The 13,965-nt window shown below is 57.8% G+C and overlaps 1 protein-coding gene across 2 annotated transcripts in view; it reads right to left on the bottom strand.

Moving 5' to 3' along the window:
• The window catches only part of SORCS2 (sortilin related VPS10 domain containing receptor 2), a 486,615-nt gene that overhangs the window by 24,250 nt on the left and 448,400 nt on the right, over window positions 1–13,965 (bottom strand). For both annotated transcript variants that reach the window (XM_081580604.1, XM_081580512.1), the window contains exons 13-18: window positions 12,332–12,423; window positions 10,358–10,465; window positions 6,786–6,906; window positions 5,306–5,439; window positions 4,395–4,523; window positions 1,205–1,376 (exon numbers count right to left, since the gene is read on the bottom strand). In XM_081580604.1, coding sequence (XP_081436730.1) covers window positions 1,205–1,376; window positions 4,395–4,523; window positions 5,306–5,439; window positions 6,786–6,906; window positions 10,358–10,465; window positions 12,332–12,423 — 756 coding nt within the window. The remainder of the gene's footprint in view (window positions 1–1,204; window positions 1,377–4,394; window positions 4,524–5,305; window positions 5,440–6,785; window positions 6,907–10,357; window positions 10,466–12,331; window positions 12,424–13,965) is intronic.

Below are 13,965 nucleotides of genomic sequence, written 5' to 3' on the forward strand. Positions count from 1 at the left end.
CAGTTAGAACTGGACGTGGAACAACAGACTGGTTCCAATTTGAGAAAGGAGTACATCAAGGCTGTATATTGTCACCCTGCTTATTTAACTCATATGCAGAGTATGTCATGCGAAATGCTGGGCTGGATGAACCACAAGCTGGAATCAAGATTGCTGGGAGAAATCTCAATGAACTCAGACACGCAGATGACACCACCCTTATAGCAGAAAGCGAAGAGGAACTAAAGAGCCTCTTGATGAAGGTGAAAGAGGAGAGTGAAAAAGCTGGCTTAAAACTCAACATTCAAAAAATGAAGATCATGGCATCCAGTCCCATCACTTCATGGCAAATAGATGGGGAAACAGTGGAAACAGTGACAGACCGTACTTTAGGGGGCTCCAAAATCACTGCTTTTGAACTGTGGTGTTGGAGAAGACTCTTGAGAGTCCCTTGGACTGCAAGGAGATCCAACCAGTCCATCCTATACGAGATCAGTCCTGGATGTTCATTGGAAGGACTGATGTTGAAGCTGAAATTCCAATACTTTGGCCACCTGATGTGAAGAGCTGACTCATTGAAAAAGACCCTGATGCTGGGAAAGATTGAGGGCGGGAGGAGAAGGGGACGACAGAGGATGAGATGGCTGGATGGCATCACAGACTCAGTGGACATGGGTTTGAGCAATCTCCAGGAGTTGGCAATGGACAGGGAGGCCTGGCCGTGCTGCAGTCCATGGGGTCACAAAGGGTCGGACACGACTGAGCGACTGAACTGAACTGATTTATCTACCTATCACCTATTACAGAATTTGTGTTGGCTATGAGATTATAAAGTAATACTATTTTTTTAAACTGCCTGTTTTTCTTAAGATTCCAAATTAGCTAGATCAGTATAATGAGAGGCTTAAAACATTCTATTGCTACCCACAGGAATGAATGAATCTGACATCACCATGCGGTCAACACACAGGCAGACGTATTTGAAGCCGCCTCTCCCTGGACCTGAGCGGGCGGCTCTCTGCTCCACCGCCCCCGGCCCTCCACTCTCTCCCGAGTTTTCCATTTCATTGTTTCAGTGCTGGCCTGGACCTGGGCAGGGGTCTCCAGCACACTGTTACCACCCGCAGTTTGGAAAACGCTGGTCCAGATGACTCCGCACTCTAGGACTCGAGGGGGAGAGGACGCTGCCCACCACCCCGTCTGCCCGACCGAAGCGGCCCCTCACCTGCTCCTGCCGCACCACGAACAGGACGTCCTCCCCCGGCCGGACGGCCACCGCCTCGCCGCGGATGCTGACCTGCAGGCCCCGGGGTGGCAGGAGCGGGCACTGCAGCCGCACCGGGCTCTGCCGCGGGTCCACTCCGCCCTCGCACACGTTGGACACCAGCTTCCGGTACCTGCGGCCAGAAGGCGGGTCAGGGGCCGCCCGGACGGGCCGGGGCGGGGCGGGGCCTGCCGCACAGACGGACGGCTTCGATCGCTGTGCCGGGGCTCTTGGCTTGTGACCCCACGCTTCAACGCCCTCCCTCTTCCTGACTCTGTCTGTTTGCTCTTTCTGCCCCATTTTGGAGTTGGGGAAACTGAGGCTCAGAGAAGGGAATGAGCACTAACGGCAGGACCCGCATCCCTCACTGCTCCCATCGTACTCTTACAACGATGCTGAGAGCTGTTGTTGCTGGGGGGATGACTGAAGGAGCCAGAATGGATACTGTGACTGCTGGGATACGTGGTCCCGGGAAGCCAGAGGGCCCAGGGGGGGCTGGGACTTCCCGCTGACACGCCATGTGGCCGTGGGCAAACACAGTTCCATGGGAGGCCTTTTCCTCTTACACTGAGGGACTGGAGCCAGATGACACCCAATTCACCAGCTAATTCATGCAACGCAAATTGGCTGAGCATCTGCTATGTGCCAGGGGCAGGGGTCGAGGTCATCCCTCGCAGCTCTGCCCTGTGCAGTGGGAAGGCAGCCCTCACCAAACCACCCCCCACATCAAGGCAACATCACGACCGTGACAGTGTGGGGAAGGGGCTGCACCTGAGGAGCTGGTCCCCAAGGAAGGGGCTTTCAGCTGAGAGCAGAAGGTGAGCAGGAGAGCGAAGAGTGTCCTGGGCAGTGGAAACAGTGTGTGCAAAGGCCCTGTGGTGGTAGGGGGGCAGGTAGGGTGCTGGCAGGCAGAGCCTAATGCGCTCTAGTAAGCTTTTAGGGCCTCCCTGGTGACTCAGATGGTAAAGAATCCACCTGCCAATGCAGGAGACATGGGTTTGATCCCTGGATCAGGAAGATCCCCTGGAGGAAGGAGGAAATGGCAACCCACTCCAGTATTCTTGCCTGGAGAATCCCATGGACAGAGGACCCTGGCAGGCTACAGTCCATGGTGTCGCAAAAAGTCAGGCACGACTCAGCGACTAAACAATAACAACAAACTTTTAGGAGACATTAGGAAAACCCTGCTAGGGTGGCATCAGCTGAATTGTTATCATGCAAAGATGCATGTAATTAGTTGGGAAGAAAATACCCTCCCTAAGAGCTACCCACCCACAGCACCTTGGCATCCAGAGTGTGCATATGGTGTGAAATGAAACCCTTTGACCTTGATATGGGTCCTGACTCTGACATTTCAGACAAGAGTCCCTGCTTGCCCAGCCCTGGAGCAGCTGCTGTGGCTCCCTGATGGAGGGAGGGATGGATGATGATGGATGATGGATGAATTGTTGGAGGGATGCGAGGATGAACAGATGGTGGATGAGTGAGTGGAAGAATAAAGAGATGGATGATTGAATGGATGGGTGGACAGACGGGTGGATGGATGAATGGAGGAAGGATGGATGGGGAATACACAGATAGATGATTGGATGATTGGATGGATAGAGGGATGATGGATGGATGATGGATGGATGGACGATGCATGGATGGGGAATACATGGATGATTGGATGATTGGATGGATAGATGGATGATGGATGGACGATGCATGGATGGGGAATACATGGATGATTGGATGATTGGATGGATAGAGGGATGATGGATGGATGGATGGTGGATGGATGGGGAATACACAGATAGATGACTGGATGATTGGATAGATAGATGGATGATGGATGGATGGGTGGATGGGTGGATGATGGATGGATGGGGAATACACGGATGATTGGATGACTGGATGATTGGATAGATAGATGGATGATGGATGGATGGGTGGATGGATGGATGGATGGGGAATACACGGATGATTGGATGACTGGATGATTGGATGGATAGAGGGATGATGGATGGGTGGACGGTGGATGGATGGGGAATACACAGATAGATGACTGGATGATTGGATAGATAGATGGATGATGGATGGATGGTGGAGGAGTGGATGGGTGGACGGATGATGGATGGATGGATGGATGATGGATGGATGGGGAATACACAGATAGATGATTGGATGGATGGATGGATAGGTGGATGATGGACAGATGGGTGGATGGATGAATGGATGATGGATGGATGAGGAATACATGGATAGATGATTGGATGATCGGCTGGACGGATGATGGGATTTATGCTGCTGAGGTCCAAGCCTGCACTCTCTGGCCCTACTTCTTGCTTCTTCAGGCTCTGTCCTGCCCCATCCCCAGGGGCAGCAACCAGGCTTGTCTAATAAGTCGATAGGCAGTTCACTCCCTCTCAGAACTTCCCCGCAGGGATACAGTGACCTTTAGATGAGACTTGCGTAGGGCCTGTGGAGCGGCGGGCTCCCAGCTGTTATGCACAGAATGCTGTTACAGTTTGATCCCTGAGACGCAGCATGCTCAGCCTCTGCGGGAGGAAGGAAGTCACACCTGTGGAGCACTCCCTCCCCCTCACGCACAGCGTGTGTCCATCACACCACACACCAAGGGACACATCATGTGTCGGAAAGCTCAGTCCAGTCCAGGGGACAACTGGGTGAGTGTGACAATAACTGGGGACGTTCCGTTCCCACAGAGTAAGCTCGGGGCCCAGGGTGAGTCAGGGAAGGCTTCCTGAAGGAGGGGCCATTCAAGCTGAGACCTAAAGGGAGTGTGAATATCTCTGGCCCAGCTCAGGCCTGGCTCGCTCACGGTTGGCAAATGGGGAGGGGCTTTGGCACTGCAGGGGCTCAGAGGGGCCAGGGAGGTGGGTTCCTTCAGCGCCCAGGCCGGGGACCTTCTCTGCCTATTGCTCTCTGTTCGGAGCCGGCTCGGGGCATCTCTTCTCCTGACGCTGACCCACCTGGGCTCCGAATGGAGAGCCCTGGTGGGGGGTGGTGCAGAGTCTGGGTGACCTGCAGGAGCCCCAGCGCAAAGGGTGGTCAGCCCTGATTTCTCTCTCCTGGACTCCACGCGAGGAGCTGTGGGCAGCAGGCGGGAAAGGCAGGGGTCACCATGGTTCTGCCCCGTGTGACTCACCCGAGACTGCTGGTGTAGGTCTGGCCCAGGACACAGTCATCAGGGGGAGACAGGGGGTTAAACCAGAAGTTGGCAAAGCACTTGTTGGCATTTGACTCCGAGGAGGGGGCACGCTCAAATCCATAGTCACTGGGAGGAGGAAGACACGGAGGTTAGGAGACGGGCAGTGGTGGGGATGTGAGCCAGCCCAGGGTAGGTGCCCCACACCAAGGACACACAGAGGCAGATCCACAGGCCCCATCCCAGAGGGGAGAAGGACTGAAAGCTGACGGTTACTTTCTGGGTGAGAAGGGATGCAAAGGAGATTCTGGGAAATTACAGCAAGCGCTGAACCCAGCCTGGGCATCCTGGAGGGCTGCCTGGAGGAGGTAGGCTGACTCTCAATGGAAGATCAAGAGATAAGCAGGGGAAGGGGGGAAGGGTACTGCAGGTGGGGACCAGCCCCTTCAGCGCCAGAGCCGGGAGACCTAGGTGGGGATGGCAGGACAAGGAAGGGCGAGGATGGCTGGGGAGGGAGCCAGCTTCCAGAACTCGGACATTCTCCTGTGGGTGGTGGGCAAGCACAGGAGTCCTTGAGCGGGGCGGGGGGTGGTGGTCAGGGGGCTTCAGCCCGGTCTCTGGAAGGTGGAGGAGGGGCTGGCCGGTCCCCAGGGTGCCCTCTGTCTTCCTTGGTGTCCCCGCCCACCTGGGAGCAGACCACCCCGCGCTGGCTTGGGAGGGATGCCTACGGATTCTTGAACGTGTGCCGGACCGGGTGGCTGGTGCTCGGGCCCAGGATGAGGGGGCCGTGCTGCAGCGTGGCTCTCAGGCCTCCTTCTCTCAGGTCGCCCCGGGGGCAGTGGCTGCGGGGTCGCTCAGGCAGCACCTCCACCCCCCCATCCCCCAGGGCCGGGGCAGAGTGGGCCCCTCACCAGAGGAAGTCCGAGGCCCGGCATGGGCACACGCGGGCCGTGAGCGCCGCCGTGAAGCTGCGGCCCGTGACGCACCAGGACGCGGGCTTCCTCCTGCGGAAGCTCCTCTGCTGGCCCATGACGCAGCGGTCACCCTGCAGGGAACACGGGGTGAGGGGCTGCCCCGCTGCGGCCCCCACTGCCAGTCTGGCCCGTTCCTTATCCCCAAGGCCTGGGTGGTCAGCAGGGCAGGAAACCGGGGCCTGGGGCAGGGCTGTGTGTGTGCCCGAGACCAACCCGGGGCAGCCCGGCCCCCGTCCGCCCCCCAGCACTCGCTGAGTGCTGTGTACCTGGCCCTGCTGGGCCCTGAGGGGCTCTCAGGCCCGGAAGAGAGGCCCCGTGCAATCCTCAGGCCCAAGGGTTTCAGGTGGGCCCTGTGAGGCTGGGACGAGCCACGGCCTCCAGGCCTCAGGGGACACACAGGAGGTGCTCAGCCAACAATCCGAACAGGACACACTGGTGTGAACAGGCACCATGGCAGGTACAGCTGTGGCCCCCCCGCCCCAGCAATTCAGGGCCCCTCCACTCTGAAATCCTGACCACCCAACCCGAATTGCACCGGAAGACCATTTCTAGTCCTCACGTATTCCTCTCCAGGTGAATATTACTCATTTTGCTGTAGGAACAGTTTTGTGTGTCTGAGATTATGGCGTGAGGGCTTCCCCAGACCACTGGTGTTACCCAATGGCCAACCTAGACAGAATATTAAAAAGCAGAGACATTACTTTGTCAAAGAAGGTCTGTCTAGTTAAGGCTATGGTTTTTCCAGTAGTCATGTATGGATGTGAGAGTTGGACTATAAAGAGAGCTGAGCACAGAAGAACTGATGCTTTTGAACTGTGGTGTTGGAGAAGACTCTTGAGAGTCCCTTGGAAAACAAGGAGATCCAACCAGTCCATCCTAAAGGAAATAAGTCTTGAATATTCATTAGAAGGACTGATGCTAAAGCTGAAACTCCAATACTTTGTCCCTGATGTGAAGAGCTGACTCATTGGAAAAGACCCTGATGCTGGGAAAGATTGAAGGCGGGAGGAGAAAGGGACGACAGAGGATGAGATGGTTGGATGGTATCACTGACTCAATGGACATGACTTTGAGCAAGCTCCAGGAGTTGGTGATGGACAGGGCGTCCTGGCGTGCTGCAGTCCACGGGGTTGCAAAGAGTTGGACACGACTGAGCGACTGAACTGAATTGAATGTGTGATACCTGCGCCCTGTTACCTTTTCTCGATCCCACAGATCCGGGACCCCAAGCACAGCTGGCTTCGGGCTGGGCTGGGCCCGTGCCCCTGTGCCCCTGGGTGTGCCCACAGACCCTGGCCCAGGCCGCCCAGAAGGGCCAGAAAACCCAGCAGGAGGACCAGCATCCGGGGGAGGCTGGCAGCCTTGCGGGACGGGGTTCTGCGGGCAGAGGGGGTGCCCTGAGTGGGGCCGGGCCCACCTGCAGGTTGGCGAGGTCCCAGGAGCTGTAGTCATCCTCGCCGCACCGCCTGGAGAACCAGGGCCGGAAGTCCACCTTGACCAGCTCCCAGTCTGAGCGGAAGCTGATGTGGCCGAAGACGCTGGGGAGGGAAGAAGAGGGCAGGAAACCGCCTTAGTGCGGCCCGCCCCCCAGGTGCCCACCAGTCCCCTGCGGGCCTCTGTCCACACCTGCCCAGTGGGTCCAGCGGTCTCTCCCCTGCCCCCGCTGGGCAGCCCCAGGACAGACCCTGCACAGGGCCGGGCAGGCTGCAGGCCCTTGGGCATCAGCGTCAAGCGTTCCCCCCGTCATCGCCCGTTATCTACGGCTCGCAGATGGCGCTGCTGTGGGTCATCCCAGGTGGCCCCCCACGGACGAGGAAGCGGGCACAGTGGGGTCAGAAGCCTGGCCCCCCCTCAGTGTCCAGGCTGGTCCTGGCAGAATTGTTTCGCAGGATGACTCGTGGCCAGGTGTCTGCGTTCTGTGCTGTCTGGCTTCTCCCCGTCTGTGTCCCCGCCTCTGTCGGCCTGTCCACACCAGGTGGAGGGGGGTGGGGGTGGCCGTGCTGCAGCAACCCAGCTGCCTCTGCATAGCTGGGCCACAGAATTTCGCCCCCAAGCAGACTGGACAATCCATGGAGAGGTAGGGAGTCATCCCCCGGCTCAGAGTGGGCTGGGAGCGCTGTGTTTGTATGCTGCTTGGTCTAAATCCTCACCCCTGCCCACTTTACAGAAAGGAAAACTGAGGCACAGAGAGGGTGAGTAACTTGCTTAAGGTCACACAGCATGTTTGTGCCACTTCTTCTCCCACAGCTGTCATGTGTTGAGTGCCTATTATTCGACGCCCAGATCCCTCGCTCTCTGAGAAGGCTGCTGCTTAAGGGGTTTCCACCTGATCCTCCCAGCACCTCACAGGTGGGCTCCAGGAGCCCAGCCTGCACTTCTCTGGTCCTTCTCCAGTTCATCCTATAGGACCCCGGCCATATTACAAGAGGTTGAGCACCTGGATGGAGGAGGTGATGTACTCAATGCAGCCTTGATCCCCATTCCAGGCTCACAGACAGGAGCTGGATACTTGGGGAAGTCAATCGTGGTTTGAAAGGGCACAAACCCCGATCTAAGAGAGTAGTTGAGAAGGGCCTTGAAGTGTTTTCTGGGGGACATGATGGCTGGCTCTGCGTGTCTGAGGCTGATACCGGAAGAGGAATTGTGGCTCCAAAGGACACCGCGGAGCCAGACAAGCCTGGGTTGACACCTGTTTACTTGTCTGTGACCTTTAGCACATCCATTCCTCTCTGTACCTCAGTTTCCTTGGCTTTAAAACGGGGACCATGACACTGGCCTTTTGGGACCCATGGTGGATTAGTGATGGTTTGTGTAGGACGCTTGGTTGTAGAAGGTTTATAGACACACATGCACACACACACTCACTCTTACACATACACCTCCTGACACACACGCTCAGATTCTCACGTGCACGCACATTACCTCTATTGCCCTGAACAGTCCCCAGAAGCAGATATTGTGATCTTTATTTCACAGACGAGACCCTGAGCCTCTACAGGGGCCTCTTCTGGTCCTTGCAGCATCCCTCTGCCTTGGCCTGGCTCCCCGCTCTGTGGTCCACCTCTCCATCCGGGGCTCTGAGAGGCCTAATCGCTCTCCACTGGCTCCTGCCCTCCTTCCTGCCTGCCCATGGGCAGCCCTGGTGTCTGGAGACACCCTGCAGTCCTCCTTCCAGCCCCAGCCTCTCACCCAATCGTGTTCAGCTGCCGTAATCCATCCTGCTTTTCTGCTGCCCGAGGCGTGAGCCAGAATCCCCATCACCCCAGCCTGGGCCTCTCCTGCTGCTGTTGGGCATGACCCACCAAGGCACATGGCCCGCTTCTCCTCCATCTGGTCCAGCAGCTCTCAGAAGGGCTCCCGACAGAGAGGTTGTGGGGGGCCCAGATGGAGGTGGTGGCAGTGGTTGTGAAGGCGTCCCGCTGGTCCGCTGTCCCGATTCCCGTCCTGATGGGGACAGTCTCCTCCCTGGGAAACTCACCACATGGGGACTGTCTTTGCCATGGTGACCCCTTCTCCCGAGCAGAGCCAGCTGGGTTGTTACTTAAACAGGGCATGAGGGTCTTAGCTCGTTGAAGGGACGTCCTTAAGGGACATCTTCACACCAGTATTCCCGCCTGGAGAATTTCATGGACTGTACAGTCCATGGGGTGGCAAAGAGTCGGACAGGACTGAGCGACTTTCACTCACTCACTCACTCCAGGTCCTCACATAGCCTGAGCCTGTCTCCCGCTCTTCTGGCAGCCGTGTTACGATGGAGGTGACCGCAGCAGTAACTGCTGGCGTGAGTTCTGCCCCTGCCACGCACCCGCCCCCCACATCCTCTCTGCCTCACCACCCCAGGGGGCGTGCTGTTAATATTCCCACTTTACTGACAAGGAGATTCAGGCCAGGGACCCCTCAGGATGGCACGGCCATGGCCCACCTCCCAGGGAGCGGGATCGGCCTCCCAGCTGGTGACTTCAGGGCTCTGATGCCCGGCCCAGGAAAGACGCACAGGCTGGAGCGTGATCACCATGCAAGCTCCTGGGTGGGCTGCACAGGCTCCACCAGGGAAGTCTCTGAAAAGAAGCTGGTTCACTTGATCTAACTAATCCCCTCCGTGTCTCTGAAGTCCTGCCTTTTATGAAGCCTAAACGTTCAGCTGATACTTTGAGAAACAGCTGGCATCTGGCTAAGTCTGAGTTTTAGGAAGTCAGTGCCTTTAATTTGTGTGTGAAAGTGAAAGCATTAATCGCTCAGTTGTGTCCAAGAGTAGGTACCCATTCCCTTCTCCAGGGGCTCTTCCTGACCCAGGGATCGGACTGGGATCTCCCATATCACAGGCAGATTCTTTACCATCAGAACCATCTTCTTAAAGTTGGAAAATGAAAGTCACTCAGTCGTGTACGACTCTTTGTGACCCCATGGACTATACAGTCCATGGAATTCTCCAGGCCAGAATACTGGAGTGGGTAGCCTTTCCCTTCTCCAGGGGATCTTCCCAGCCCAGGGATTGAACCCAGGTCGCCTGCATTGCAGGTGGATTCTTTACTAGCTGAGCCCAGGGAAACCTAAGAATACTGAAGTGGGTAGCCTATCCCTTCTCCAGCGGATCTTCCTGATCCATCACCTTCACCATCATCACCACCATCACCACCATCATCATCATCACCATCAACAGTATCACAATCTCAAAGGGTCAAATGGGCAGTGATCCAGGGCTGACCCTTGACTCTTAGTCCCACCCCTCACCAGCCAGGTGATCCTGGGCAAATGTCCTTGGTTAGGGAAGAGTGGCCACCTCCCAGTGGCAGAGGGTGAGAGGACGCAGAGGATGGTAGAGACAAGGAGGCAGGTGTGAAGATGGAGGTGAGAGTGAGCAGGATGGGGAGGGAGGTGGGGGTGTCAGTGTTGAACCCGCCTAGAGCATCAGGGCCTGGGGTGGCCCTCCGCCACGGCCCGCCTGGGGTTCGGCTCTGACCTGCCTGCCCACCTCCCGTGGGCACTCACGTCATGACCAGCGTCTCGTCTCCTGGCTCACTCAGCAGCCCATCTACAAACACGGAGGTGCTGGTGAAGTTGTGCGTGCTCCAGGTGAGGCCCTCGTCCATGCTGAACCTGCCGAGAGAAGGGGCAGCTGGGAACACAGTTCTGTATCCAGGGCCAGCTGCCTTGTCGGACCCAGCCCCGCCCACGCCCAGGGACCAGAGCTGTCCAGCTGAGGCCGCTGGGCCAACAGGCAGGGGCAGAGACCAACCCCAGGGCCAGCCCAGTATGCCCACCGCCACTGGACCCCTGCCCTCACTCTCGTAGGAGCTCACGGCAGCTGCCTGCCAGCAGCAGGTGGCATCCACATCTGCTCAGGGACACTACGGTCAAGGAGCCCTGGAGGTGTGGTCTGAGATCCCCTGGATTGCAGTTATCCAGGTCTTGGAAATATCCAGGTCAGCCCTACCCAGTGCCCAAGCCCAGCCCAGGGTCTGCCGTGTCACGCATGGGAGCTTACTGCCTCCCAGTGTGGTGTATCAGTGTTGCCAGCTTGCCATGCAGAAAGATCTTTTTCAGACTAAAGTGATTACTGGTTTCCTGACAGCTCCCCCCGCTCTGCTTTCCAAGTCCAGAGTTCACGCCTGCCCTCACATCCCCACAACAGCCCCTCACACATCTGAAGCTGATGCCAAACCCGCTCTCGCCTGGGCACACGCAGCTGGCTTCCCTGTCTGTCCTCCACCTATCTAATCAGGTCCATCCGGAAAAGTCACCTCCTCTGGGAAGCCTTCCCTGCTCTCCCAGGAGGAGGGGCGGGTAGGGGCATCCTCACAGCCCCAGGCCTCCCTCTGGCCCACCCGACCATGCCGGGTCGTCATTCCCCACCCCCTGGTCTCCCCAGGCTTGGCAGGGAGCAGCTATCAGCAGCATGGGTGGGGGTGGTGGTGGTGGTGGTGGGGTGGGTGGTGGTGGTGGTGGTGGGGTGGGTGGTGGGTGTTGGTGGGGGGGCTGGGTGTGGGTGGTGAGGGGGCGGGGTGGTGGTGGGTGGGTGGTGGGTGTTGATGGGGGGGCTGGGGATGGGTGGTGAGGGGGCGGGGTGGTGGTGATGGGTGGTGGGTGTTGGTGGGGGGGCTGGGTGTGGGTGGTGAGGGGGCGGGGTGGTGGTGGGTGGTGGGTGTGGGTGGTGAGGGGGCAGGGTGGTGGTGATGGGTGGTGGGTGTTGGTGGTGAGGGGGTGGGGTGGTGGTGGGTGCTGGGGAGTGGGGTGTGGTGGTGATGGTGGGAGGGCGGGGTGCTGGTGGGGGGTGGGGGGTGGTGGTGATGGGTGGTGGGTGTTGGTGGGGGGGCTGGGTGTGGGTGGTGAGGAGGCGGGGTAGTGGTGAGTGCTGGGCAGTGGGGTGTGGATGGTGGTGGTGGGAGGGCGGGGTGTGGGTGGTGAGGGGGTGGGGGTGGTGGTGATGGGTGGTGGGTGTTGGTGGGGGGGCTGGGTGTGGGTGGTGAGGAGGCGGGGTAGTGGTGAGTGCTGGGCAGTGGGGTGTGGATGGTGGTGGTGGGAGGGCGGGGTGTGGGTGGTGAGGGGGTGGGGGTGGTGGTGATGGGTGGTGGGTGTTGGGGGGGGCTGGGTGTGGGTGGTGAGGGGGCGGGGTGGTGGTGATGGGTGGTGGGTGTTGGTGGGGGGGCTGGGTGTGGGTGGTGAGGGGGTGGGGTGGTGATGGGTGGTGGGTGTTGGTGGGGGGTGCTGGGTGTGGGTGGTGAGGGGGCGGGGTGGTGGTGGGTGCTGGGGAGTGGGGTGTGGTGGTGGTGGTGGGAGGGCAGGGTGCTGGTGGGGGGTGGGGGGTGGACACTGTGCAGAGCCTGGCACTAATCCCCTTGGCGGGGTCTGGTGCCTTTGTCCTGGGGTCCTGCGGGGGTGCCATCCTGGGGAATGCTCTGAGGAGTTCCCAGGTGGAGAGGGCGGGCCCCTGCCGCACTCAGCGCTGGGCACCCAGGGTCTTACTTGAGGATCTTCAGGGGGATGGAGGTGTCCTTGATGGCCACGATCACACCGCCGTGGTCCAGGTAGAGGATGTGGTGCTCCTCCTCGAACACCTGCAGGAGACCACGGGCGGGGCTCTGAGGGCAGGACCCAGGAGGGCTTGAAGGGCTTTCAGGCTCGGGGGTCGCTCTCCCGGGACAGAGCTGCCCACACGCTGGCTGGGGGGCTGCAGCAGAGTCCAGCTCCCTGAGGCAGGCCTGGTCAGAGGGCTCCTGGTGTCCCCAGGCCATCCCCTCCCTCCCCCAACCACCCAGACTCAGTACACGTGGGATGAATGGCATGAATGCATGCTGATGGCAATTTCTAGACCACTGACCAGAGAGAAAAAATACAAATAAACACTGTAGGTGGTCCTGCCTATAGGAAAAACTCAGGCAGCATAAAGGCCAGCAACATGAGGATGAGAAAGAAATCATAGAATTTAGGAAAGCATTTAGGATAAGCATCCACTAGTAAAAGCAAACCTCTATTTAACATTGATTCAGTTCATGTGCCACCTCCTTCAGGAAGCCCTCCCAGATGCCACGCTGCATGGGTGTGGAGTGTCTCTGGGCCCCCTGTCCCGGGACTTACTGCATGAATTTGTCATTGTTTTCTCCAGCCAGGGAGCTCCTCAAAGGCCCAGTCTGCCTCTGAGTCCTCTCTGTGGCCCGGTACTGGGCTCAGCTCACGGCTGGAGGTGCCAGTGCCCAGGAAGTGTGTGTGGGATAGATGAATGAATAAGTGAATGAATGAATCCCCACCAAGTCCTTAGGGGACAAAATGTCAAGAGACCTGTATAGGGCTCTAATAGGAGGAAATACCTCTGGTAGCCAGCTGGGCATAGCCCCAAATGTGCTCACAACCCTCACATATGGTCAGACTCCCCATCTTGACACCCTCCTCCCACAAGGACAAGCAGGGGGTATTTGCCCTGTCTACCCACTGGGGAGACAGGTGCCTTCCAGTCTCCCCATGGGAGCCCCACAGGCGATTCCACCCGCATTCGCTGGGGTCTTGGAAATCAGGCAGCTCCAACCCCCATGCAGCCATGAAATTAAAAGTTGCTTGCTCCTTGGAAAGAAAGCTATGACCAACCTAGACAGCATATTAAAAAGCAGAGACATTACTTTGCCAACAAAGGTCCATCTAGTCAAAGCCATGGTTTTTCCAGCAGTCATGTATGGATGTGAGAGTTGGGCTATAAAGAAAGCTGAGCACCGAAGAATTGATGCTTTTGAACTGTGGTGCTAGAGAAGACTCTTGAGAGTCCCTTGGACTGCAAGGAGATCTAACCAGTCCATCCTAAAGGAGATCAGTCCTGAGTGTTCATTGGAAGGACTGATGCTGAAGCTGAAGCTCCAATACTTTGTTCCTGATGTGAAGAGCTGACTCTTTGGAAAAGACCCTGATTCTGGGAAAGATTGAAGGCAGGAGGAGAAGGGAACAACAGAGGATGAGAAGGCTGGATGGCATCACTGACTCGATGGATGAGTTTGAGCAAATTCCGGGAGATGGTGAGGGATGGGGAGGCCTGGGGTGCTGCAGTCCATGGGGTCTCAAAGAATCAGACATGACTTAGTGACTGACCAACAAAACAACATCCACAGTGGACC

Source organism: Giraffa tippelskirchi, chromosome 1 (genome assembly GCF_054371585.1).
Source record: "Giraffa tippelskirchi isolate mGirTip1 chromosome 1, T2T-mGirTip1v1.2.pri, whole genome shotgun sequence".
NCBI lineage: Eukaryota > Metazoa > Chordata > Mammalia > Artiodactyla > Giraffidae > Giraffa > Giraffa tippelskirchi.